Here is a 24,265-nt window from a genome sequence, read left to right as displayed (position 1 = left end):
TGGTACATGGATGTGAGTCCATCCAACCACTTTTCCTTTTATACCCTTCAGGCCTTTATTGAACACCGGCCGTGTACCAGGCATTCAGATAAGGAACCATAGTCCCTGTCTGCAGGGAGCTCATAAGCCAATGGAAATACAGTCTAGTGAAGGCTACATTGTTGAGGATGTAACTGTGTGTTTGTGTATGCGCGCGCGTGTACCTGAACGTGTGTGCACTTGTGTGACAGACCGTACATGTGACGGCTTGTGTGGAGGTGACTGCACATGTATACGTGCATGTGTGTTTGAATGTTATGACCACATGCGCGATGAGTGTGCAAATGTGCATGAGTGTGCAGGTGCACATGCATGTGTAGAACGCACAGGCTTACACGAGTGCATGAGGGGGATGTGAACACATGCAGTGTAAGCGCATAGACGTGTGAGCTTGAGAGTGGGTGTATTCCCGTGTCTTGTGTGCACACCTGTTACCCCTTCAAACCCATCTTTTGAGAATTCAAATAACATTGGGATGGACTCCACCTTAATGTCCCTTCTGCACACTGTCGGGGTCAGGCCACCTGCTACTCCTCCCCTCCCCTTCCCCTAGGCCTTTGCACTGGGAAGGGACAGAGGTAGGGGTCGGGTGTGGACCAGGAGGTGAAGGGCGGGGCGGACAGTGGGCATTCTTGCTGACAACGGCTGGGTAGGGAGCAGGGCCGGGGCGGGGGGGGGGGGGGGTTGTGGGGGGGGGGGAGAAGCTGAAGCTGGAGGCAGAGGAAGATGGGTGAGAGAGTGAACGCTGCGGGGGTCTGCAGCCGAGAGGAACCGGAGCCGCAGAGGGGATGCCCTGGTCCCTGAGCCCACAGCATCCGGAAGCGGCGCGCACTAGCGCGGACCCGGCCCTGGGTACCGGGGCGGAGTCGGGAGAGGCTCCGAGGGCCCGTGCGCGGAAAAGCGGCAGCGGGGCGCGCGGGCGCCCAGCTCCCCGCAAGCCTTCCCTTCCCCTCCTCTCCCCTCCCGGAGGCGGCGGGGCGGGCGGGCGCGGTTCCGGGGGTGGGCGGGCTGGGCGGGGAGGAGGCGGGGCCGCCGCACTGGCTTCTCCCAGCCCCTCCCGGCCGCAGCCAGAGTGAGCGGAGTCTCGGCCAGCTCCGGGGGGCGGGCGCTGGAGCGCAGCGCCGCGCAGCCCTATCCGACCGCCGAGCGGACTCAACTGGAAGCCGAGCGCTGCCGCGGGAGGCGGGCGACGGGGGCAGGTGCGGCGGCTGCGCCATGGACGGGCCGCGCCTGCTGCTGCTGCTGCTCCTGGGGGTGAGTGCTAGCTGGAGGGCAGCCCGCGCCCTCTCCCCGGACTGGAACCCAAATGGGTTCAGGTTTCCCCGAGGGAAAAGAGAACGGAGCGTTGGCGTCCCAGATGCGGGGGGGTGGATGGCGGGAGAGGAGCTCCGCTGCCAGGATCCACAGAGGAGCGTCTAGGGTTCTCAGAGCGCAGGGGCGACCCTGAGACCAAGGGTAGAGATGCGGGGAGAGGGGCGCACGGATGCGGGTCCTCAGGTACCGCGGAGGGTGCGTATGGAGGAGCTGAGAGGCGGTCTCTCGGATGCCTGGGTTCTGAAGAGGGAGTTTAGATGCTGGGATCTCGAGGCGACTTTCCTCCTGAGCATCTTGATCTCTTGAGGGTCGTGGGACGGAAGCCAGGCTGAAGGAAGAGGAATGGGACGGGGATTAGAGATATGAGGGGCGAGCGGGGCTGGGGCGGGGAACCGGAGACAAGGAGATAGAACAATGGGGGAGGTCGGAGGGATTGGAGGCAGAGGGGACCGGGCATCGGACAATGAGGGCCAGCCAGACAATGGGGGGGAGGGGCGTGGGAGGGAGAGCTTCGGGGAGCGGGGTCGTCTGAAGAGAGAGAAGCGGGCTAGGGAGGGCAGAAAAAGGACGACAGCGAGGGAGAGAGAGAGAGATAGATGCCAGCGAAATGAAAGAGGGCGGAGAGGGAGAGCGGACCCCGAAGTGGTCGGGGCCACGCCTGCCCGCCGAGGGACAGTGGGACGAGCAGACAGAGCAGAGGGACGGACGTTTCCCGCGCCTGCCGCGCGCCCTTTCTCGCGGCCTCGCCCAGTCTGGGAACTGCGGCTGGGGAGCCGAGGCTGGGAAGGGAGCGCCCACTTCGCCGGGGCGAACCCGCTCCCTGCCTCCCCCGCGACCGGCGGGCTCCTCCGACGCGCTCATTCTCGCGGTTTGAAGGCGCGCCGGGGACCGGAAGGGATGGAGCGGGCATCGTGCGACCCGGTCCGGCCGCAGCCAAGTCTCAGGGTGCAGAGCGCCGGGACTCGCGAGGCGGGGACGGTCCGGGCGGCGCGCAGCCCGGGGTCGCGGCCTCCGAGGCGGCCCCCAGGGGGCGCTGAGAGGCGAGGGCTGTGCCATCCGCAGCTGCCGGCGCGACTGGGGCTGCGCGCCGCGCCCCCACGCGGACCCCCCATTAAGTTAAGCCGCCCGAGCGCGGCGCCCGCAGTTCTCACGGGTCCAGCGCCCAGGCGGGTCGGGATTCCGCCTGCGCCCCCCACCCCCACCCCAATTTTCGGTGGAAGACGCCGGGCACCGAACGGGACGGAGGCGGTCGGACGCCGCGGATTCCGCCTCCGCAGGGGACTGCGGGTCCTCTTAAGCATCTAAGTCCGTCTCATAGTCCCAAGATATTCAGGAGATGTGACCTGTGTGGGCCCAGGAACGGAGTGCCACACGGAGTTTGGCAATGAAAGAGGTGTCCTCACTCTCCCTGCCATCTTCATTTCTCCTGAGCGTTGCATCCCCAACCCCCATTTTACAGGAAGGAAAACTGAGGCTCTGAGAGTTTAAACGACTTGGCCAAGATCCCAAAGCAAGTTAAACCAGAGCGCTAGCCAGGCTGTCCCGCACCTGATTCCCAGCGCGGTACTCCCCATACCCCGTAGGGGGGCAGCCCAGCGTCCCAGCGCGGTACGAGAGCCGCGTTTCTCGGCTGGGGGCGGGCTGGACAGCATCCCCTGAGTCAGGCGGGCTGTGGAATGTGGGGGCTGGGGTGGGCAGAGAGCCTCTCCGGGCGCTGGTCCCATCCCCGGAGCTCAGCTCCCCGGAGCTGTCAGTACCTGTGGCCTCTCCGGAGATTTGGGAGTGACTGCGGGCGCGTTCGCTGACCAACGCGGCGGGTTAGAGATGCTTCTTGACTGGGGAGGTGGGACTGGGCCGGCCAGTAGTGCGGCCCCCGGAGCGGCGAGGGACTGGGCTCCGGACCGGGGCTGGGGAGAGCGTCCTCCCAGTAGAGAAGAGGCGAGGGATGAGGAGGGCTGCGCGCGGAGGTCCTGGGGGCTCGGGAAGGTGGACCCCGCGCAGAGCCGGCTTCCGCAGCCCCTGCGGCTCTTGCCTCCGCCTCGCCGCGGGGCTGCTGTCTGCGGGCTGGCTGTGCGCACCGCGGCGGTCCGAGTTTCTTCCTGGGCCGCGGCGGGAGAGTGCTGAAACCAGAGCGCGTCCCGGCGGCTCGGCTGGCGGGCCGCGCCGGTAATGGAGGCACTTTGTCATTCAGACGTCTGTAACCGGAGCCGCCGGGCTGGCTAATGCGCCTAATAGGGATGCAACGAGGGCCGCAAATGGGAGGACAGGAGCGGCCGGGCGAGGGAGGCGGCTCCGGGATGGAAGGGGTCCCCACCCTCCCGGTACCAGCCAGGGCCCATTCACGCGCCTAGATTCTTCCCGGGGAGGGGGGGGGGGCTGTGCAGGGTGGGGAGGTGGGAATAATAAAATTAGCTGAGTGCCTACGATGGGCCACGCACTGCCCTGGGTAATTTCTCTTGTGTCATTTAATCCTTATAAGATCCCCGCAGAGTAAATCTAGTTATTCCCATTTTACAGTTGAGGGAGTTGAACCTCCCAGACTTTCAGGGTATGAAAGCAGGCTTCCCCCAGTCCGTGCGTGGTGGCGCCCTTGTTGGAACCCAGAATGCTTGGCTTGGAGTTTATTCTGTCCTCTGTGTCCCAGTCTCTACCCCCCCCCCCCCCCCCCCGCCTTCTAGATCACGGAGGGACAGGAGGACCTTAACCATCACTAGCTCTGAATATTAGATCTGTGTCCTATGTCCTTGGCGCCACAAATTTGGAACTGAGCCCCTTCCCCCCATAGTCCCCAGGCCCCTCTCAAAGTGTTCATGCAGCCTCATCCTCAGTAATTAGCTTGTCTCCTACCCCAAATTCAACCGCTACCTAAAGGAGTAAAGTGCATGTGCCAGAGTCTCCCCGGGTTTGCATTGACCTCAAAAGACCCTCCACATATTCGAAAACTCTCCGATGCCATGGCGGTGGCTAATGGCTCCATTCACCTAAGGAACCCCTTTGCTGAAACTGTTGTGAGTGGTTAGGGCTCATCACATCATATAGTTTCAAATTCTTTCAACCATTTTGGTGTGTTTTCTATTTTGTCCAATTTTTAAAAAATTTTAAGGTTTCTAAAAGTCAGTTCATTTAAGGGTGATTCCACCTTCCTTTTTTGAAAGCCTTGAAATGGCAAAAGGATTGCAAACATTTTCAAAAATGGGATGAAATCATCCCATCAAATTGGAAATGAGTAAGTGTAATAAATGTAGATTTCAGGCACATGGGTCTATCATTTTGGTAAATTGATCATTTTGGAGCAATAAACCTGAATCCGTGTCATCCCTCCTTGCTTCCCAAGATTGCCCCGCCCTGGACCAATAGAGGGTGTGGCAGGGGCCAGGCATTAAGCCACTTAGCAGAATTGTCTCTGTGAGCCTCAGTTTCCCCAGCTATCAGAGAGGAGATGAAGGCAGTCCCTCAGGTCCTTCCCCCTCAGCATCTTGGCTTCTGGAGTAGCGGTGTGGAGTGATATCTCCTCTCCCTCATGGGACTGTGACTTCCCCGGGGGATCGGGGACCATGTGTCATTGGAAACACTTAGTTCAATGCTGAGCAAATAGTTGTCAACTAGTAAATAGGTTAATTAGTTAACTGCGAGGAGAGCAATTCCCATTCTCCTTTCCCTGTGCCCTCTTCAGACTCTTCCTGGTGGGTCTTTCTTCATGCCTAGCCTGCCCCTCCTCTAGGTAGTTTCCTCTCTTTGGGCCCAACTACTGCTCGCCCCTCCTACTGCCTCCTAGCCGGGCTCAGCAGCTCAGCCTGAGACAAGACACTTCCTTGATAACTAACATTTATTGAACTTCTACTATACACTGGACAGGCTTGCCTAAATTACTTCATGTAATTTTCATGGCAACCCTGAGCACTAAATATTACCGACCCAACGTTTTAGGTGGGAAAATGCAGGCTTAGAGAGGCTGGGAATTGCCCCAAAGTAGCAGACTGTTAGGTAGCCGGTCTGGGGTGTTTTGAAATAGGACACATAAAACGAGCACAGGAAACACATGGATGCTAATTATGTGGCCTGGAGTCCAAATGCAGGACTCGGGAGAAGAGAGAGGTAGGCAGGCTGCAGCGGGGAGAGCAGGCCTCGAGGAAGAGGGTCATGCAGAGGCCGCTCGAGTCCCATGGACCGACCCCCTCAGCTCTCCGCAGCCCAGCTCTCTGCTGACCTCAACCAACTGGAATCCAGCCAAAAGCCACAAAAGAGGCAAGAAAGACCTTGGGAAAGAAACCAGAGGGATCCTGAAGTGTATAAACACCTCCTTCATTTGATGCCTACAGCGATCTAATGAGGCAGGTGCTGTCACCATTACCTAAAGATGAAGAGGCTGAGGCACAGAGAGATTTCAGCCTGTCCTGGGTCACCCAGCTCTAAGCCATGAGCCAGAGCCATGGGGGCCGTGAGGAGGAAGGGAGTGTAGGTCACGCTTTTGACTCAGAGAATGGCCCCCTCCTGGTTCAGATCCTACCTACACGCACGATGTACACCTTCCTACCCAGGCCAGTTACATGGTTTCTACAGATTCAATTTGACCTAATGAGTTAGAATGGTAGGGGCGGGGCTGCTCAGGTCACACTCTAGTAGCAGCGAAAATTGACAACTGATACCTTGACAGGAAGCAGAGAGACAGAAACACTAAAAAAAAAAAAAAAAAAAAAAAAGCTGACGGAAGAACTCTGAGACAAAAGTATGGTGATTTGGGATAAAGAACACAAAGGGCTTCACTGCACTGCCGCACAGAATAATCAGAGTCCCTGAGTCACAGGGAAACCGTGAAGGTATGTTCTGGAATCAGAAGGATGCAGCCACCGTGATTAAAATGGAAATTCCGCTATCCAGAAAGTCACCCCCATCCCACATTCCCCGGCTCGGCGTTCTAGGTAATTGAGGTCGTATTGTATTTTCACATTCTGAAATCCCATAAATATACAGGTTGGGTACCAGGCGCTGGGGCAACCACAGTCTTGCCCTCCGGGAGCTGACAATCCAGTGGGGGACATCGCAGCGCTCAGACCAGATGAGCTCTGTAAACAAGGGGAACGTGTCACAGGGCCACTCAGCCTCATCTGGGAGGCGTGGGGGCCACAGGATCACTTCCTTGAAGAAGTGACATTTAAGCATGAACCCTCAAGGATGAAAAGAAATCCAAACAGACCCTTCTGGAATCTCGCTCTCCCTCCTAGGGGAAAGCCTGCATCTGGGAACCCCCTGCCCCCACCCCTCCTGGTTTCTGGCCTGCAGATGTTCCCAGACCTGTGTTCCTACCACCTGGGAGGAGATGGTGGCAAATACCCAAGGACCCCCATCCTATGCTGCCCTCACCGCACCCTCCCTGCTGGTTTCCTGAGGACCACCAGCTGCCTCCTAGACTGATCCAACCTGTCCATCCCCCCCCCCCCACAAAACCCTGTTTAGACCTCAGGATATTTTATTTTATTTTATTTTTTTTTTTTTAAAGATTTTTTATTTATTTATTTGAGAGAGAGAGAATGAGAGAGAGAGAGCACATGAGAGGGGGAGGGTCAGAGGGAGAAGCAGACTCCCCGCCGAGCAGGGAGCCCGATGCGGGACTCGATCCAGGGACTCCAGGATCATGACCTGAGCCGAAGGCAGTCGCTTAACCAACTGAGCCACCCAGGCGCCCCTTAGACCTCAGGATATTTTAAAGGACTGGAGGGAAAGGGAGTATTTTTGGCTATGATCTCGCCAATGTGGAAGCAGAGGAATGTCCAAAAGGACCTTTAACACTCCCCTCTAGTCCCATGACCCCAGAGTCCATACCTCCTCTTGGTACCAAATGGGAGCTGCATGGTCTGAGGCCAGGGAAACAGGCTTTGGAGTTTTATTAGACACGAAGAATTTTTTTTAGGAATAGAAACATAAAGCATCAGCCAGCACTCCCCCCATCCCCCAGGGAATCTGGTGCTAAATCATTCCATCCATGAGCAAAGAGCAAAGATGCCTCGGTGGCAGGAATCTGACTCCCCTTTCCCTTGGTTCTAGCGCTATTCCCACCGGCTGCATGGGGCCAGGGAGAGGGAGAGGAGAGGGCTGGTGGCTGGAAATCCGACTCTGGATTTCTTGGAAAATCCAGAGCTGGGCTGCTGGGTGGTGAGCTGGGCTGCTGGGTGGCGAGAGATGTTCCTCATCATCGCTAACAGGCACCCCTTTCTCCCTGCTTGGTGCCAGACTCTTGCCAATTGGCCGGTTCTTTGCTCTGGCCCTGAGTGGTCTCCATCTCCGTGGGTGAGGAGAGGTGAGGACTCAGAGGGAAAGCAGAACAGGTGAGAACTCCAGGGCAGCATCAGGATTCGAACCCAAGACCCCAGCCCTCTGCCTTCTGTTCTTGTGTACAGACACCGCTCATTGAATATTTGATATGTGGAATGGTAGAATTAAGGACCTGGAGAAGGGCCCTACTAGCCTTTGCTAGAAAAAGGCGTCCCTCTGGGTAGACAGAGCCCTGCAGCTGTGCCTCCCGCTACGTGGCATTTGAGCCAGAGTTTAGCTTCCAGTTGCCCCCTTGGCGGGGAGCCCTGTGCTCCCCCGTGGGAGCTGTAACCTGTACTGGCCAGAGGCCACCTTCCCCATGCGGTGTGTCCTCGGGATTCCAGGAGTTGCCATTAACCCCAAGATGAACTCTGTAGAATGTCAGCATCCGGGGCTCTGACCTCACACCCCCGGCAGCCTGCAGGGGCGCCCTGTCCCCCACTGCCTTTCTTCCCCGCCAGCTTTGATGTGCCTGATGCCTCCGTGCTGAGCTCATCCCAGCCCAGGTGGTTCCAATAGAAGGCTTTAGGAGGGGGTGTTTGATCTCTTGGAAGACACCCCCTCTCGCTTCTCTTGCCATTCTGACCTTCTGATCTATCCCCCCCGCCCAGGTGTCCCTCGGAAGTGCCAAGGAGGCATGTCCCACGGGCCTGTACACCCACAGCGGGGAGTGCTGCAAAGCCTGCAACCTGGGTGAGGGGGTGGCCCAGCCTTGCGGAGCCAACCAGACCGTGTGTGAGCCCTGCCTGGACAGTGAGTACAGGGGCCGGCTGGGGGTGGGGCGAGGGGGGAAGGGAGGGCTGGGAGGCGCATGCCCACTGGAAGCCTGACAAGGGCTCTGCCTCCTGGCAGGGTCTCCTGCCCACCTCTGTGTGGGCACCGGAATGGGTCCGACCCAGTATAGGAGGCGAGAAGAGAAGCTGAGAATGGTTGAGGGAAGTCCGCAGAGGGAGGAGGGGGACCTCATGAGGAGGGATCCCCAGGGGGTGCCCCTTCCCAGCCCCCAGGTGGAGAGGCCGGGTAGAAGAATGTGGCCAGGTGGGAGGAGTAGCAGATGCTAAGACCAGCTAAAAATATCATCTGCACTGTAAAATCAATGGCTGCCACTTACCCTCAGCGTGTTTGGGGGGAGGGAAAGAGGATCAAGTCCTGGCTGCCCAGGAAACTGACCTTGGGGGATCCCGGGAGGGTGTGGCTACCCTTCCCCCCAAGGCCAGCTGTTCCCCAGCTCTGACCAAGGAAGCAGGGCTTTCCAGAGGTAGCAGGAGTGGGGGCAGTCCTCACTGTGGGGTGGTGTCAGAGGGGAGAGGGGCCTGTCCTACCTGGGATTTCCTCAGGAAGGGGAGAGAACCCCATCTTCTGGGACTGCTGCTAGGGGATTCAGAAGGATGGCAGGTCTGGGGACTGAATTCTGTGTGCTTCTGACCCAGGACTCTCTATCCCTGCTGGATGCCCCCAGCCTCAGTTGCTGCCTTCAGGCCACGGGCTCAGTGCTCTTTTCCTGCCCAGAAACCTTTCCTCCCTGCCTAGAGTCACATCCTGCCTTCTACCTGGCACGCACTGCCTACCTGGAGGGCCGGTGGGAACCATACCAGATTCTTCTTTAATCATGATAGGAACAAGGGCATAGGAACTGGGAACTCTTTTTTTTTTTTTTTTAAGATTTATTTATTTATTTGAGAGAGGGAGAGAACATGGGGGCGGGTAGAGGAAGAGAGAGAGAGAATCCTAAACAGACTCCCCGCTGAGCGCAGAGCCCGACGATGCAGGGCTCGATCCCACAACCCTGAGATCATGACCCGAGCAGAAACCAAGAGTCCTACGCTTAACCAACTGAGCCACCCATGTGTCCCAGGAACTGGGAACTCTGAACCCAACTGCCTAGACTGACCTCTGGATTCCTCTCTACCATCCCCCCCCCCCCAACAGCCTATCTACCAGACAACCCCAACTCCTTGGTGTTCCTAGACACACAGTTTTCCTCTCTCTGTGCCTGTGGATCCTGTAACTCCATCCCGCAGCAGGAAAGGCCTGGGCCTAGATGGCGAGGCTAGATAGACATCCTGTAATGCCTTTGCCACCTTGCCATCTGGCCACCTGCCCTGGCCTACCAGGGTTTCCTTCCCAGCAGGGTTGGCCAATCATCGGCTATGCTGGAACCTCCCGAGTTTGCCTCTCTCATTTCCTAGACTCCTGCCTAGGTCCTCTCTGGCCTGGACCCTAAGTGTCCCAGGATGGGTACCCACTCCCTTCTGTCAAAGCAAGAGATGGGGTAGAGGAGCCTGGGGGAGAGAGTCTCTGGCATCTCCAGAGAAAGGGAGACAGGAGCTGGAGACCAGCTAGGAGGTGGTGGTGGGAGGCGTCCCTCCCCTTTGCTCCCTCTGTTCCCCTCCCCACCTCCAGCTGCGTTAACAGGCCGCCTTTATAAGCTCACTTTATGGCATGGAGACCCCAGTGGACTTTCCCTCTATCCTCAAAATGTTTCCACAAGGAAACCCATTAAGCTCCTGCCTTCATTCTCTGCCAAAAAAGACCACATTTTTCCCACCCCCTAAAACTGTCTCCCAGGACTTGTCTACTAACTTTCTGTATTTTCCCATGGGTAGCCCCCCCATTTTCTCTCCCCCTCCACTGTGACTAAACCCACCCCCCTGCCACATGCCAACCAGATCGAATCCTCCTGTTTGTATAAACTGGACATCCTGCCTTGGCTGTTTATGTTTGGAAGTCCTTTCGGCAGACTATATCCCTGTGACCCACGTTCACCAGACTTGCCGTAGCCCACCCCAGGGGGCCCAACCTTTGCAGGATCCCTGCGGTGTGTCTAATGCTTTATGGTAGAATTTCGTTTCTTCCTCACCACAACCCTGTGAATGGAGAAATTATTCTCGGTTTTACAGAGAAAGAAAAAAAGCTCAAAGAGGTGAAGTAAAACACCCAGAGTCACATAGCTAATAAGTGGTGGAAGCAGGTTTTGGGTCCAGGTTGACCCCGTCCCTGGGAAGAGAGACACAGGGGTTCGTTCCTCTGCCAGAACTGGCTTGAAACTGGTCTCCCTCCAGGCCCACCCCTGTCTTGTCTTCTCGTCCCCCTCAGCTGCTTTGCTTTTCATTTCTCTCTGCTTTTCTTTCTTTGCATTTGCTTCTCCACTGACACTCCGAAGATAATGACTCTGTGCTCCATCTGGTCTCTCGATTCCTTTAGAGAAGGTTGAGATCAGAACCCACGGCAGGCCTCGATTTCCCTCCAGTGGGATCCTAGTCTTTACTTCTGCTTCCACATTCTGAACACTCCCTCCTTCCCTGGTTCCCGGTTCCTAAATCCTGCTCTTTCTGCCCTTGGAGCAAGGGTACATCCTCTTGGATTCCGACTGGCGCAGAGTTCTGCACCTGGGCGGGTAGGGATGGAGAAGATCTGGCTCTGTGCCTTCCCCCTCCTTGCACATGGAGGAGAGGACCCTGGCATCCCCTGGTGTTCCTCCCCTTATTAGATTAGACCTCACATCCATTAAGAGAGCATGAGTCAAGAGTGAGCTTGGAAATCTCCCCTTTGTGCCATTGGGAAGGGCAGAGGACTATATTATATAGAGGCAAGTCCTTCTTGCTTTCTAGCTCCAATCCCTCCTACTGTTACCTCGTAGGGAAGTCCATCCCCACCCTCAAGAGCCAAGCCCTTCAGCAGCGTGGGGTAGCGCCATGGGTGGGAAATTCTGCGGTCTAACCCTGGACAGGCCACACCTGAGCCCCCACCTGCGCGGAGAGGACGAGAAGGGCGGCGGAGGCCGGAGGCTCCCTCGTGAAGGCCCGCCCGAGCCTGGGTTGGGTTCACAGCCCAGCTCTGGCCGGCGGGGAGGGCTGGGTGGGAACCACGCTCAGATTATTCCTTAATCATGCTGGGAACAAGGGTACCGGGCTGGGAACTCTCTAAGAGAATTTGCCAAGAAATGTACCGGCCTCCAGCTGGGTTACCCCGCGAGGCTTCACAGTCAGCGCTTCCAGGCCTGGGGCACCGGGGGCTCCCGGCCCCCTGTCCCCTTCCCCGCGACGGCTGCCAGGAGCGCTCACAGACCGCGGATCCCGAGGGACGAGGGTCCCGCGGGGCGCTCCCAGCCTCTGCGTCCCAGGTGCCCCGGTGGAGGGCCGGTGGGGGGTGGGGGGCGACCTTCCAGGCCCCGCAGCTGCCCGGCGCGTCCCTCTGCCCACAGGCGTGACCTTCTCGGACGTGGTGAGCGCCACCGAGCCGTGCAAGCCGTGCACCGAGTGCGTGGGCCTGCAGAGCATGTCGGCGCCGTGCGTGGAGGCAGACGACGCCGTGTGCCGCTGCGCCTACGGCTACTACCAGGACGAGGCGACGGGCCGCTGCGAGGCGTGCCGCGTGTGCGAGGCGGGCTCGGGCCTCGTGTTCTCGTGCCAGGACAGGCAGAACACCGTGTGCGAGGAGTGTCCCGACGGCACGTACTCGGACGAGGCCAACCACGTGGACCCGTGCCTGCCCTGCACCGTGTGCGAGGACACCGAGCGCCAGCTGCGCGAGTGCACGCGCTGGGCCGACGCCGAGTGCGAGGGTGAGCGCGCCGGGTCGAGGGCGCCCCCTGGGGGCCGGGGGCAGCGGGGGGGGTGATGGGGGGGCTCGCCGGCCTCGAGCCAGCCGCCGCCCTCCCCGAAACCCCAGGCCCAAAGGACCCCTCTCACTGTGTCCTTCCGTGGGCTGCGTGTTTGGAAAGCCCCAATCCTCCTCCCAGGCCGCAGCTACGACACTCCAACTCAGTTTCTAGGGCTTTCTTCCCCCATCGGGACATGTTTGATCCTTGAGCAGGCTCTCTGGACTGGAGAAAGGGGCTTGAGGACCCTCAGGAGTTGGGGCCCTTTGGCTCGGAGGCCTGGTCTGGGTCCACAGTGGTTTATGGCTCTGGGACCCGGGATGGAATCTGCCCCGTCACTCTCCGAGTGATGGTAGGGAGGTCACTCTGGTCTCTGGACCTCAGTTTCCTCATTGGTTATGCCGTTTTCAGGGATGCCGTGCGTTAGGGAAGGTGGCTGGCCCGCTTTAACTGGTGGTATCTGGGGGCGGGGTCAACAGTGGTTGTTACCCTTTCGCCAAGGATGACGTTGGACTCCCGGAATGCTAAGGAGGTGGTGGGGGCGGAGAAAGAAGGGCAGCAGCAGGCCCAGGCTTCAGGAGCCCAAGGAGGAGACGGGCGCACATGGATGGGCGGGCGCACATGGAGGGCTGTCGGCCCCAGAGTGGGTAGCAACTGGGTGCACTCACCTTAGCTGGGCATGGGGCCCCAAGGAGTGCACCCAGTTCCTGGGATGGGAGGAGGAAGCAGGATGGCAGCCAGGACAGAACTCTTGGATTCTGGTTGGTGACATCCATCTGCAGGGAGGCAAGTGGGCTTTTCCATTGCAGGGAGAGGGTGACAGCGCCTTTACTTTCTGTCCATCCCCCTGTGGCTGGGCCCCCACTTAGCTACTTCCCTTTGGGACCTCTCCCTCAGGGTGCCCTCACTCTGAGCAAACAGTGCCTCCTTCAGGGAGCCCCAAGTTTGCCGGAAAAAGACGGCCCTTGCCCCAGTCTGATGAGGTAGACGTTGTCCCAGTTCCCAGGAGGTCCCCCATTCTGGGGGAAGCAGCACAGTCTCTGCCCCCAGTCAGTCCCCAGTCAGATGGGGGAGAGACAGATCCCCTGCCGTGGGGAGCATGCCTGCCTTCCACACCCCATGATCCCTGGCTCGGGGAGCTCAGGCTGGGGAGGGTGGTTAAACTGGGCTGAGGCCAGGTATGTGTGTGAAGCCTCCTGCATGGGGGTTGGGAGGGGTGGGGGGAGTGGGGCCCAGAGCATAGTGGTTCCGGTGGCGATCGCCCTCAGCCCGGAGACAGGCAAGTGGCGTCAGGCACAGGGCAGAGCGGGGAGGGAGTTTCAGCAGCTGTCAGCGGGCAGGCGGGCAGCACAGTTCACGGGCAAGTCTGGACCAGCCAGTGGGGGGACTTAGTCAGGGGCGCGGTTGGAGCAAAGAAAGGTGGCAGCTGGGGGAGGGGTGGGCCCTGCCTTTTGAGGCGTTCACAGATTGCTCTCAGATACCATCCTACTTTGCAGCCGTCCTGAAGGAAGAGGGTACCCCTGAGGGTTGTGTTTATCGCTGCCCATCTTCCGTTCTCTGCTCTAGCCTCTGAAGGGTTAAATGTCAGCTCCGGAACAGAGGGAACACTTCAGGAAATGGAATTGGATGCGTGGTTTGGTTGCCCCCCCCCCCCAGTGCATTGTACTTCCTTGCGTATACATTTCAGGTGTCAACATGGTGACTCACTCAGCCTTGGGGCAGAAGGATACCCCCCGTCCACTCCTCGCCCCAGTGAAATTTGGGTTTAGGAGTAACCTGGTCCCTCTTTCCACCCCCAAGTCTGACAGCTCCCATTCCGGAAATGGCTGTCAGGACTCGCCAAGGGCTTAGGGGGTTGGAATGCTGGTGGACATGGCCACATCTGGATCTCATCCTGCTGTCCCCCCCTCCTAGCCCTGCCCCAGAGGGGACTGGAGAGATGAGGAGAAAGTGCCCTGGACAGCCCTGTCTTCAGCCTGATCTGTCCCTTAATGTCCACTGTCAAACTTTCCCATTTGAGATTTCTGGAATCTCTGTGATGGCCTGATTCACCAACACCCCCCAACATACCTTCAGCCTCTGGGGTGGGGGGGAACCTAGCCAGTTGTATCTCAGCCTCAGGGCTCAGATGGCACCAGCAGCTTGCCCAGTCCCCTAGCAGGGCAAGAGAAGACCCCAGTCCGACACCCTGTCTGGGGCTCCATTCCCACCCTACCCCTGCCCCCCAGGACTGAGCGGGGGGAGGGGGAAGATGGGACAACAGATGGCGGCCCCCTCCCTAGTGCCAGCCAGATGGATTCCAGATTCACATCTGGGGGCCTTACCCCTCAGAAGGTGCTGAAAATGGGGGCCTTTGAACCATCTTCGTCTTGAGCCGTGAAGGGCCGAGAGACCAGGGGGCAGCTTCCACTCCGACTTGGGTGGGCAAACTGGGGGTGGGGTAGGGTGGAGCTAGGGAGCAAGGTGCCTCCCCTTCACCTCATTGGCATGTGCTGTCTGCTTCCCCTCCCTGCCCCAGGCGTGGGAAGTGAGGACAGATGGGCTAGGCAACTTTGCCTGGACAGGTACCCCCAGGCCGTCTGGAGCCCACAGCCCCTGGGACTGCCCCTGGCTGGGTGGCAGGATGGAAAATCCCACCCAGTGGTGCCAGGTCCCCTGTCGGGGAGGCTGGCAGTGCCCACTGGCATGAAAGGGCCCAGGTGGGTGGCAAGGCACAGTCCTCCCCGCCTCCCCACCTCCCCACCTCAGGCAGCAGACAGTACCTTCTTTGGAGGCCTTCTCCCCACCAACAGTCTGCTTCCGCCCAGGGAGGGTTGGGGCTGCCCAACACTGTCTTCTCTGGGCGGTGAGATCAGATGGTTTGGTTTGGGGGCCACACAGGGCAGGAAACAGAGGCTGGCCACTGGCTAAGGACTGGCTGGAGGGAAGCCAGCCAGCTGGGCACCCCCTACCCTGTCTGAGCTGAGAGCTAGGCCATCAGAGACCAGAAGGGAGGCTGAGTGCCAGTTCTTGGAGAGGTGGTTTGCAGGGAGGTATCTCTCTGTCCAGACCTGAGTACCCTCATCCTTCCCTAGGACCGGGATGACTGGGGCCATCGGGACAAACTGGGACGAGGGAGGTTATAACATTTTCCCAAAGTGATTCCAGCTCGAGGCCTCCTGGTGCCCACTCTCTCTTCTTTGTGTGTTTGCCAGGCTTCTGGGGACCCAGGGAGGCAGAATAGAGTCCTAGGGTCACAGCTGCACTTCAGATGGGGGGGAGCTTAGAGACCATCTCTCTTAGCATCCCCATTCAATAGATGGGGAATTGAGATCTTGAGAGGTGAAGGGACTGGTCCAGGGTCACACAGTCCATCAGTGACAGAGCCAGAGGGGACCCAGGCCCTTGCTCTCCTCCACCATCATGACTCATACACACAATCCCGGCCCTCACCCCCATGTGTAACGGCCTGGCACGGGGAAGGGCCTGGGGATGAAGTGCTGGAGCGGGGCTGGGGGGGGGGGGTGCGGGCCCTCATTCCTGTAGCTCCTTCCCCCAGAGATCCCTGGCCGTTGGATTACCCGGTCCACGCCCTCGGAAGGCTCGGACAGCACTGCCCCCAGCACGGAGGAGCCCGAGGGACCTCCAGAGCAAGATGTCATAGCCAGCACAGTGGCAGATGTGGTGACCACAGTGATGGGCAGCTCTCAGCCCGTAGTGACCCGAGGCACCACGGACAACCTCATCCCTGTCTACTGCTCCATCCTGGCCGCTGTGGTTGTGGGCCTGGTGGCCTACATTGCCTTCAAGAGGTGAGAGGGGGGCACAGGGGACAGAGAGCAGGGCCTTTGCTCTCAAGGAGGGCTTTACTGTGAACTTGACCTGAAAATACACACACTTTTGAGAGTCAACCCCAAACCACGCTCATCCTCACCACCAGCTGCCCCATGCCGGGGGGGGGGGGGGATGGTCCCTGTCCTGCTCTGGCCCCAGCACCTGCCCACTCCCATGACACTGCTCCCCTCCCTGACTGCACAGCCCCAGCTGCACACCGAGCTTTCTTCACCAGCCACCTGTGCCCTCGTCCCTCAAACCCCATTGACCCCCAGCGACCTCTGTGTGCATGTGTCCCTTCCCATGTCACACTGGGGATGTTGTGGCACCCGCATCCAGAAATTCAGGATGCGCAAGAACTTCTGGAAAGTGTTTTACTTATTTATTTATTTTTGAAGATTTTACTTATTGCATGAGCTGGGGGAGGAGCCGAAGGGGAGGGAGAGGGAGAGAGAGAGAATCTCAAGCAGACTCCATGCTGAGGTTGGAGCCCCACGTGGGGCTCCATCTCACGACCCTGAGATCATGACCTGAGCCGAAACCAAGGGTCAGACGCTCAAGGGACTGAGCCACCCAGGCGCCCCTGGAAAGTATTTTAAGTGTTTCAGTGCATTTTCCATTCTTAAAAAGAAAATCTTCAAAGTAATACATGCTTGTTTGGGTAAATGCAAACAAGACCAATGTCTTATAAAGCAAAAAGTAAAAGCCCTCTTTTATCTCCCCAAATCCTACCTCTCTCCTCATTGGAATCTGTTTGGAATGGATCCTTTCCAGCCATTTTCTGTGCCTTTATAAACATGTGTACATAAAACTTTTTATAGTTATACGTAAACACACAGAGGGTTTTTTTTTTTTTTAAAGCATCTATGGGATCCCACTATCCATACTCTACAACTTACCTTTTCACTTAATCTCCCTTGGGAGAGCTTTCCCCAGGACATACAGATTATCTGGTTGTTTGTAACCGCTCACTCAGGATATGGATGGATCCTAATTTATTTGAACAGTCTTCTTTTGATGCACATTTGATTTGTTTCCAGCTTTTTCTTGTTGCTAATAATAGCAGAGGAAATCTTTGTGTATATCCCTGCACACATGTGGGAGTAGTTTAGCAGGGTAGACTGGGAACAGTGGAATTCCTGAGAAATCACTGGACGCACCATTCATTCCGTGAACATTCGCTGAACCTTTGCGCCGCGCACCGAGCCCTGGGAGCCGGTCGGCCCGCATGGTGCTTTCGGTGCAGCCAGGGGCGGGCGGAGATGGAGGAAAGAAGAACCATAGGTGCTCTGGTGGGGGGCTATGCTTGGGCACCTGCCAGGGCCCCAGCCCCCACACATCAGAGCACAGATCCCTTAGGCACCTGGATGGTGCCGGCCCTCGCCCCCTGACACTGGGCCCGTCCTCTGGCACCAGGTGGAACAGCTGCAAACAGAACAAGCAAGGAGCCAACAGCCGGCCCGCGAACCAGACGCCGCCGCCGGAGGGAGAAAAGCTCCACAGTGACAGTGGCATCTCTGTGGACAGCCAGAGCCTGCACGACCAGCAGCCGCACACGCAGACGGCCGCAGGCCAGGGTGAGCAGGGAGGCGTGGGGGGGGGGGTGCTGAGGTAGGGAGGAAAGGAGTGATTAAGGGTAGACAGTAGGAAGGACTGCCGGAGGGGCTGGCTCACGGGGAACGGGGCCTCTGTGTAGGACAGGAGAACAGGGTGCGCAAACGGGGAGGAGAGGTCTTTCCAGTGGAGAGGCGTGGGAGAGGGGGAGCTTTGACAAATTAGAGCATCCAGACTCATCAAGCTAATTGTCCCCCCCTAGGGCTAATTACTCCCCAAAGTGGCTGCAATTAGCCTCCTGCTCCGGACTTCTGGGGAGCAAGTAGTTAATTATGGACCCTAATTAGTGGCCCAGCTCCAGGACACTTGCTGTGGTGGAGTGTGGGGCTAGGTCCTGTCCCTCCCCTGTCTTGCCTAATTGCTGCGGGGCGGGGCGGGGTGAGATGGGGGGGATAGTGCTGGAGCTGCGGGCCAGAGAGGATGTGAGTCAGCACCCCCAGGCCCCTCCACAGCCCCCCATCCATGACCTCATCTTGACCACCCCTCTGCCTCCAGGCCCTTGGGGTTTACCCACCCTGGGAGGAGAAATGCCTCAGCCTGTCTTCGGTCTTACCCTGGGGCCCCCATGCCCACTGAGGGAAAAAGGGGGTCTGGAGGGTAGCCTCTGACGCCCCCTGGGTTCTTGGCAGCCCTCAAGGGGGATGGAGGTCTCTACAGCAGTCTGCCACCGGCCAAGCGGGAGGAGGTGGAGAAGCTGCTCAATGGCTCTGCGGGGGACACCTGGCGGCACCTGGCAGGCGAGCTGGGCTACCAGCCTGAGCACATAGACTCCTTCACCCACGAGGCCTGCCCCGTCCGAGCCCTGCTTGCCAGCTGGGCCGCCCAGGACAGCGCGACACTCGACGCCCTTCTGGCTGCCCTGCGCCGCATCCAGCGAGCTGACATCGTCGAGAGCCTGTGTAGCGAGTCCACGGCCACGTCCCCGGTGTGAGCCGCCCCCCGGAGCCCCTGCCCTGCCCCCACATTCTGACGGCTGATGCTCCAGCCACCCCCACGGGCCAGCGTCAGAGCTGAGCTCTGGGCAGGGCCGCGGAGCCCGGGCCCCTCCACCGCAGCCCTGTCCCTGCTCCCGTGTGGTCCCATCGCTTCTGATCGCTCTCTCCAGCGCCAGAAGGGCCCCTGCTGCCTCTCCCACCCTGCCCCTAACATCACATCTCACATCTTCGGCCTTCTCCCCGCACTTCTGGGTGGGCCAGCCCCTCCCATCTCAGCAGGTGTCAGGCCTGGGGGCTGACATCAAGGATGGTGCTGGGGACGATGACAAAGCCCCAGAGACTCAAAGGGAGAGACTGAGGAACCAGAGCCATGGGCTCTACACTGTGAACTTGGGGAATGAGGGACCATCATTGTGGCCTACGTCCTCCCTCAGCCCCCTCACCCTCCTCTCTGGCCCAAGATGAAGACCACCAGAGGCTTGTCAGAGCTGAAAGGGGGTTTTGAAGTCTAGTCCACCCCCTTGTTTTACATATAGGAGAGTCAGGCCCAGAGAGAGGGAGTGACTTGCCCAAAGCCACCCAGCAATGGGGAGGACAAATGTGGGCTGCCCCCCCACTCTCTGAATTAGGGAGTGCAGGCCTCAGGTTTGCTTGAGGGCAGGGAGCTGGGTGGGGGGGAGGGGGCAGACAACCCTCTGGGAAATGTCTCCAAGCCAAATCCAGTCTGCCCTCCACCATCTCCAGGCCCGTCCAACCCCTGTGGAGATGGGAGGCTTTCGCCCAAGGTCTGGTGCACTGATCCGTCATGGTCAGAGATGGACTTGACTGAACATGGATTGGGGTTTGCGGAAAGGGGTGCCACTTCCCTTTGCCAGTCCTGCTCAGGCACGTCAGCGTGGCACCCATGGTGTGGCCCAGCCTGCAGGTGCCCTCCATCCCGGCACAGACCCAGAGCCAACACAGGCAGTATCTTCTAGAGCCAGCCCCGGGGTCAGGGACTAAGGGCCCCGGACCCGCGACAAACAGATCCATAGACACACAGACGCAGAGGATGAGAAATCCTGCTTTTCTCCCCAAGTTCTTTCTCTTGGGCTGGGCCCGGATCCTGCCCAGGGCGGCTGGCAGAGAAGCACTGAAGGGATTTGAACTCAGCTTGCCCTCTTCCCTCGCCCCTGGTTTGGCGGGCCAAGCTCGGCTGAGGCTTGAGCTGGCGTCTGGCTTCCGAGGGCCTGCACGTGGAGGAATGCTCCCCCCCCCCACCACCCCCGTCCTTCCTTTTCCTGTGAGCACAGGGTTTGGCTGGGCTCCGATGATGGTCGCAGTGAAGAAAAGCGGACCAGTGTGGGAATGCAGCAAGAAGGAACTGAGGGAGACTGTGGCCTGCAGAGGGCCTCTCCCAAGTTCAGAGGACCCTGTGAAGGACCGTTTATTCCCTAGCTTGGTGCCAGAAAGGGGCCGTGAGGTCTCATGAGGTCCTTCCTGGCATGTTCTGTTTTGCTTGACGTTGGAATGAGTGTGGCGCCCCTCTATTTAGCATGACCAAGCCCCGAGCCCCAAGCAGGGTGTGCGCTGGTGGCCACCCCCTCCCCTGCCCAGGGTTCTCCCAGCTCTGTGTAAGGGACTGGGAGCATTGTAAGTAGATGGCATTTCTGTGACCTCCATCTGATGAGGGGAGGAAACTCACCTGCTGGCCCCTCACCTGTGCACCTGGAGAGCAGGGCAGGATCTGAGTGTATTTATTTTCCTCCCCAGCAGCTGGGGAGGGGGTTGGGGTACCACAAGTATGTTTTAGCATGTGTTTGGTTCTGGGGCCCCTTCTGCCTCCCTTTGGGCCGAGATGAAACCCTTTCGGCCCCCCAGCTGGGGGCTGTGAGCTCCAGACTCCCTGTCACCTCTCCTTTGCATCCTGTGTAATCATTTCTTGGGCCTTCCTAAAACCTACACATAAAACATAAATGACGAATATTATAATAGCAAAGAAAGAAAACCAGTGCAAAGAGATTTTCTGGAAACGCACATGATTGGAGCCAGTGGGGGCTGTGTGTGGCAGGGGGCGGGGGGCAGGTATAATTTCTAATTTGGTGAGTTCCTGTCCTATTGTTTCTCCACCCGCCCCCCACAAAATGGGGAGTGTTCACAGAAACCGAGCAAATCCACATGTGTAGCCATGAAGTTAAGTGGGATAGGGAAGGAGTGGGGGCCCTCTGCCCCCAGATTTTGGAGAGGAAAAGTGAAAATGACCGCAGGAAGCCGGCCAGCTGTGAACTTGACCAGATGTCAGAAGTGAAACTAACCACAGGGGAGCCAGAGGCTTGCTAGGAGGGCCGGGTCGCAACCCCGCAGCTCCCAGCCACCCACATGGCCTGGGAGACGCGCACTCACACCCACACACATGCACACACACGGGGGCTGGCTCCAGATGGCCTGGCAGGAGCCTGGCTGCTTGGCCTGCAGTGAGGCAGGCCCCTCCCTGGCGGCTCTCTGGGGCAGGTCCCAACCCCAGCTCCTGGCAGCCTGGCTTTGAGCCCCGCCTGGCCCGGGAGCCGCAGGGTTCCCGGCCCCAGACCTGTGCCCGTCTCCGAGGCTGGTCCGGCAGCTGGTCCAGAGCAGCTCAGCCTCTGCTGGTCACTCGGCCAGGTCTTCTGGTGGGGCTGGCTCGTGACTGCTGCGGAAGGCCATGGGAGGCTTGCTCTTCCCGGAAAGAACAGCAAACAAACCTTCCTGGTCTCAGGATCATGGCAGGGGTCAGCCGGGCCCCAGCCAAGGGTTAGGCATGAGGCAGAGGGGGAGCTGTCTGCCATCTCCCACCCCCCATGTCCGTCCGTGAGGGCTGTGAGGAGCGCATGTGGAGGGGGGTGATTCAGAGATCTGGTACTTGGATAACCCCCAGTGTGACGGGGGAGACAGGCTCTGTCTTGAGGGAGCCTCCTGTCTGCTGGAGAAAACACAGTCCCAGATTTTGGGTACCTCTAATCTGATGAGGGAGGTACAATTCCCGCCCTAAGATAGCTCCCATTCTGATGGGGGGAAATGCCTCTAATTTGGTGGGGGAGAGCCAGATGCTGCTTGTGGGAATAAGGGAGACACACCCCAGCGATCCCGAGGGGGGGGGCGGACAGCAGACAGGCCCTGTGTGGTGTGCGGGGCCATACTAGGGGTGAGCGGGGTGCCCCAGCCCGGGCCCACCCCTACCAGGGGTTAGGGAAGACTTGTCAGAAAAGGCACATTGAAGCTGAGCCCTTACTGATGAGTGGAGTCAACAGGCTGGGGGAGGAGAGTATTCCTGGCAGAGGACGCAGCTCAGCAAAGGCCCCAAAGAGAGAGACAGCAGAGCACACAGGAGGCCTGGGGAGGCTCCTGTGCCTGGAGCCCAGAGAGAGCAGAAGGTCGGCAGGGCCAGATGGGGAAGGGCTTACAAAGAGACAGGCCACGGGGTCTGGACTACATTCTGAGAACACTGGGGAGCCATTGAGGGGTTTTGAGCAGGGGGGTGCCACAGACAGGCTTCATCTAAGAAAGCCCTTGCTCTGGGGGTGGTTGGGAGGGTGGAAGGCGGCGGGAGAGGCGGGGAGGTGCAAGTCAGTGGCGGCCAGAAGTATAGGAAGCCGCAGGGATGGTGAAAATAGGCCATTCGGAAAAGCTGCTCAGAGCATGCAGAATTGGGAAGGGGGGCTGGAAGTGGCTGATACTGGCCTGGGGTCCCCAGGGGTAGCGGAGCAGAGAGCCTTATAGCTGTCATGCCACAGATTCGCACCCCCTCCCCCAGCACATTGTGGAGAAACCCTCTCTGCCTTCCTTCAGCCTAAGCTCCACGCCTCCTTCTCTAACTCCCGCTGCAAAGGCAAAAATGCTTATCAGCTTCCCATCTGTAACCCTCAGAGGGTTGCATGAGGCCCCTGCCAGCTCCTGCACACTCACTGCTTTGCTCCAGCCATCTTCATCTTTTGTGTTCCCCCACACCAGCCCTCTTATAATTCTTCAAGCTTCAATGTTCTCTTTGGCCACAGGACCTTTGCACATGCCGTCCTTTCTGTCTGGAACACTTGCTCCTTCTTTCCCAAGGGCTTCCTTGGGGAAGCTCTCACCATACTCTAGACACAAATCAGGTTTCTTGATTCCACGTCCGAGGACATCATGTTCCACTCCTTTTCTTTGCAATCAGGGACCATTTGAGTGATTATTTGATTACTGTAAACGCCAGGAATCCAGAGACAGGGTCTGGTTTTGCTCACCTTCTAATCTTCAGCACCTGACCTGGCATAGAGCTGGCACCCAACAAAAATTTGTGGAATAAATGAGTGAATGTGCTCTCAAACAGCACTGTCCAATAGAAATATTGGATATATGTGATTTTTAATTTTCTAGTAGCCACATTACAAGAGTGAAAAGGAGCAGGTGAGATGAACTTCATATTTTATTTAGCCCAATATAGACAAAGGATTATTTCAACATATAATCAATACTTTTAAATTATTAATGAAATATGTTAATTTTTTTCCTACTAAGTTTTCAAAATTCAGTGTGTATTTTATTCTCACAGCACATTTCAATCTGGACTAGCCCCATTTCAAGTGCTTATAGCTGCATGTAGCTAGTGGTCATCACACTGGGCAGCCAGCTCTAGGGACTCATACCTCCCAGAGTAGGAACTCATTCAGAGCCCCTAGCGGGCTCAGAGGACCCATAGAGGCTGCCTTGCTTCTTCCCATGTCATCAGTCCCCTTATAGTTCTATAGTTCTCCCCTCCCACCCCACCCCCATCCCCATGGCCTCTCTCTGCTCAGGCTGGGAAACCTCCCTTTATCTCTTTCATTCTCTAGGCTAGAGGATGAGACCCTTCATCTTTGCCCGCCCATCAGGGCCCCTTGTCTTCCCCTAGTGCCTCCCTTCCCTCTTTCATCCAGTTCAGTGAAGCTGAGATGAGACTGGAAGCATGTGAAAGGCCTCTTCATCCAGTGAGGAGAGGTGTGGCGGGGCCACTGAGCCTGGAGCCCAGGGCTCCAGGGGGCTGGGCTAGAGCTCGGATCAGGAGAAGACATTTCCCATGATGCTCCAGGCTGGGGGGGTGGGGTCTGCTGACCATATGCCTGGGGTAGGCGGCTCCTCAGATAATGCAAAGCAGATTCCTCCCCAGCTTTGTGGCAGCTGGTGGGCAGAAGGCCAGGGGACAAAACTGAACCCCCTTCTGGGTGCAGGAGAACAGAGGCAAAGGGGGCACCTTCGGCCTCCTGCCCCCTGTTTTCTGACTGCCCCCAACACCCCTGCCCTCACGCTGACCCTCCCAGCTACGCCAGGCTCCCTGCTCTGGGCCCCCTGCCCCAGGCTCCAGAGCCCTCTCCAGCCCCAGCAAAGTCCCCCACTTCTCAGCACATGACCTTGATGGTCTCTGGGGCAACGCCCTCATTCATTCGGGGACCCAGTATTCTTCCCAAGGGAGACGTTGAGAGGGAGACCCTCTTCATTCCAACGTGCAGGGGGATTCCTCCCAGGCCTGACTAAAAGTTAGGGCTCCGCACAGCGGTCCCCATTTCCACAGCCCAACTCTACCCTCTGAATCCCCCAACCACGTCGGAAGATGCCAGGAACATTTTCCTAGGGCTCTGTCACGGAAGAATACTCCGGAACATTCCACCTCTCACCC

General features: G+C 58.3%; 1 protein-coding gene across 1 annotated transcript; it reads left to right on the top strand.

Moving 5' to 3' along the window:
- Positions 1 to 1,126: 1,126 nt before the first annotated feature.
- NGFR (nerve growth factor receptor) lies at positions 1,127 to 20,625 on the top strand. The gene is made up of 6 exons (XM_036094993.2): positions 1,127 to 1,293; positions 8,274 to 8,415; positions 11,867 to 12,226; positions 15,801 to 16,053; positions 17,492 to 17,652; positions 18,319 to 20,625. Exons 1-6 carry the CDS (start codon positions 1,255 to 1,257, stop codon positions 18,618 to 18,620), a joined length of 1,257 nt encoding a protein of 418 aa, XP_035950886.1. The 5' UTR covers positions 1,127 to 1,254; the 3' UTR covers positions 18,621 to 20,625.
- The last annotated feature ends 3,640 nt before the right edge of the window (positions 20,626 to 24,265 follow it).

This window comes from Halichoerus grypus, chromosome 2, assembly GCF_964656455.1.
Source record: "Halichoerus grypus chromosome 2, mHalGry1.hap1.1, whole genome shotgun sequence".
Lineage (NCBI taxonomy): Eukaryota > Metazoa > Chordata > Mammalia > Carnivora > Phocidae > Halichoerus > Halichoerus grypus.
This window is presented reverse-complemented; position numbering and strand designations above follow the sequence as displayed.

Excerpts from the sequence above, each read along its gene's own strand:
- NGFR (XM_036094993.2), top strand. The coding sequence starts at position 1,255 with ATGGACGGGCCGCGCCTGCTGCTGCTGCTGCTCCTGGGG. Across the intron at positions 1,294-8,273 it reads TGCTGCTGCTGCTCCTGGGG|GTGTCCCTCGGAAGTGCCAA; the intron begins GTGAGTGCTAGC and ends CCCCCCGCCCAG. Across the intron at positions 8,416-11,866 it reads GTGTGAGCCCTGCCTGGACA|GCGTGACCTTCTCGGACGTG; the intron begins GTGAGTACAGGG and ends CTCTGCCCACAG.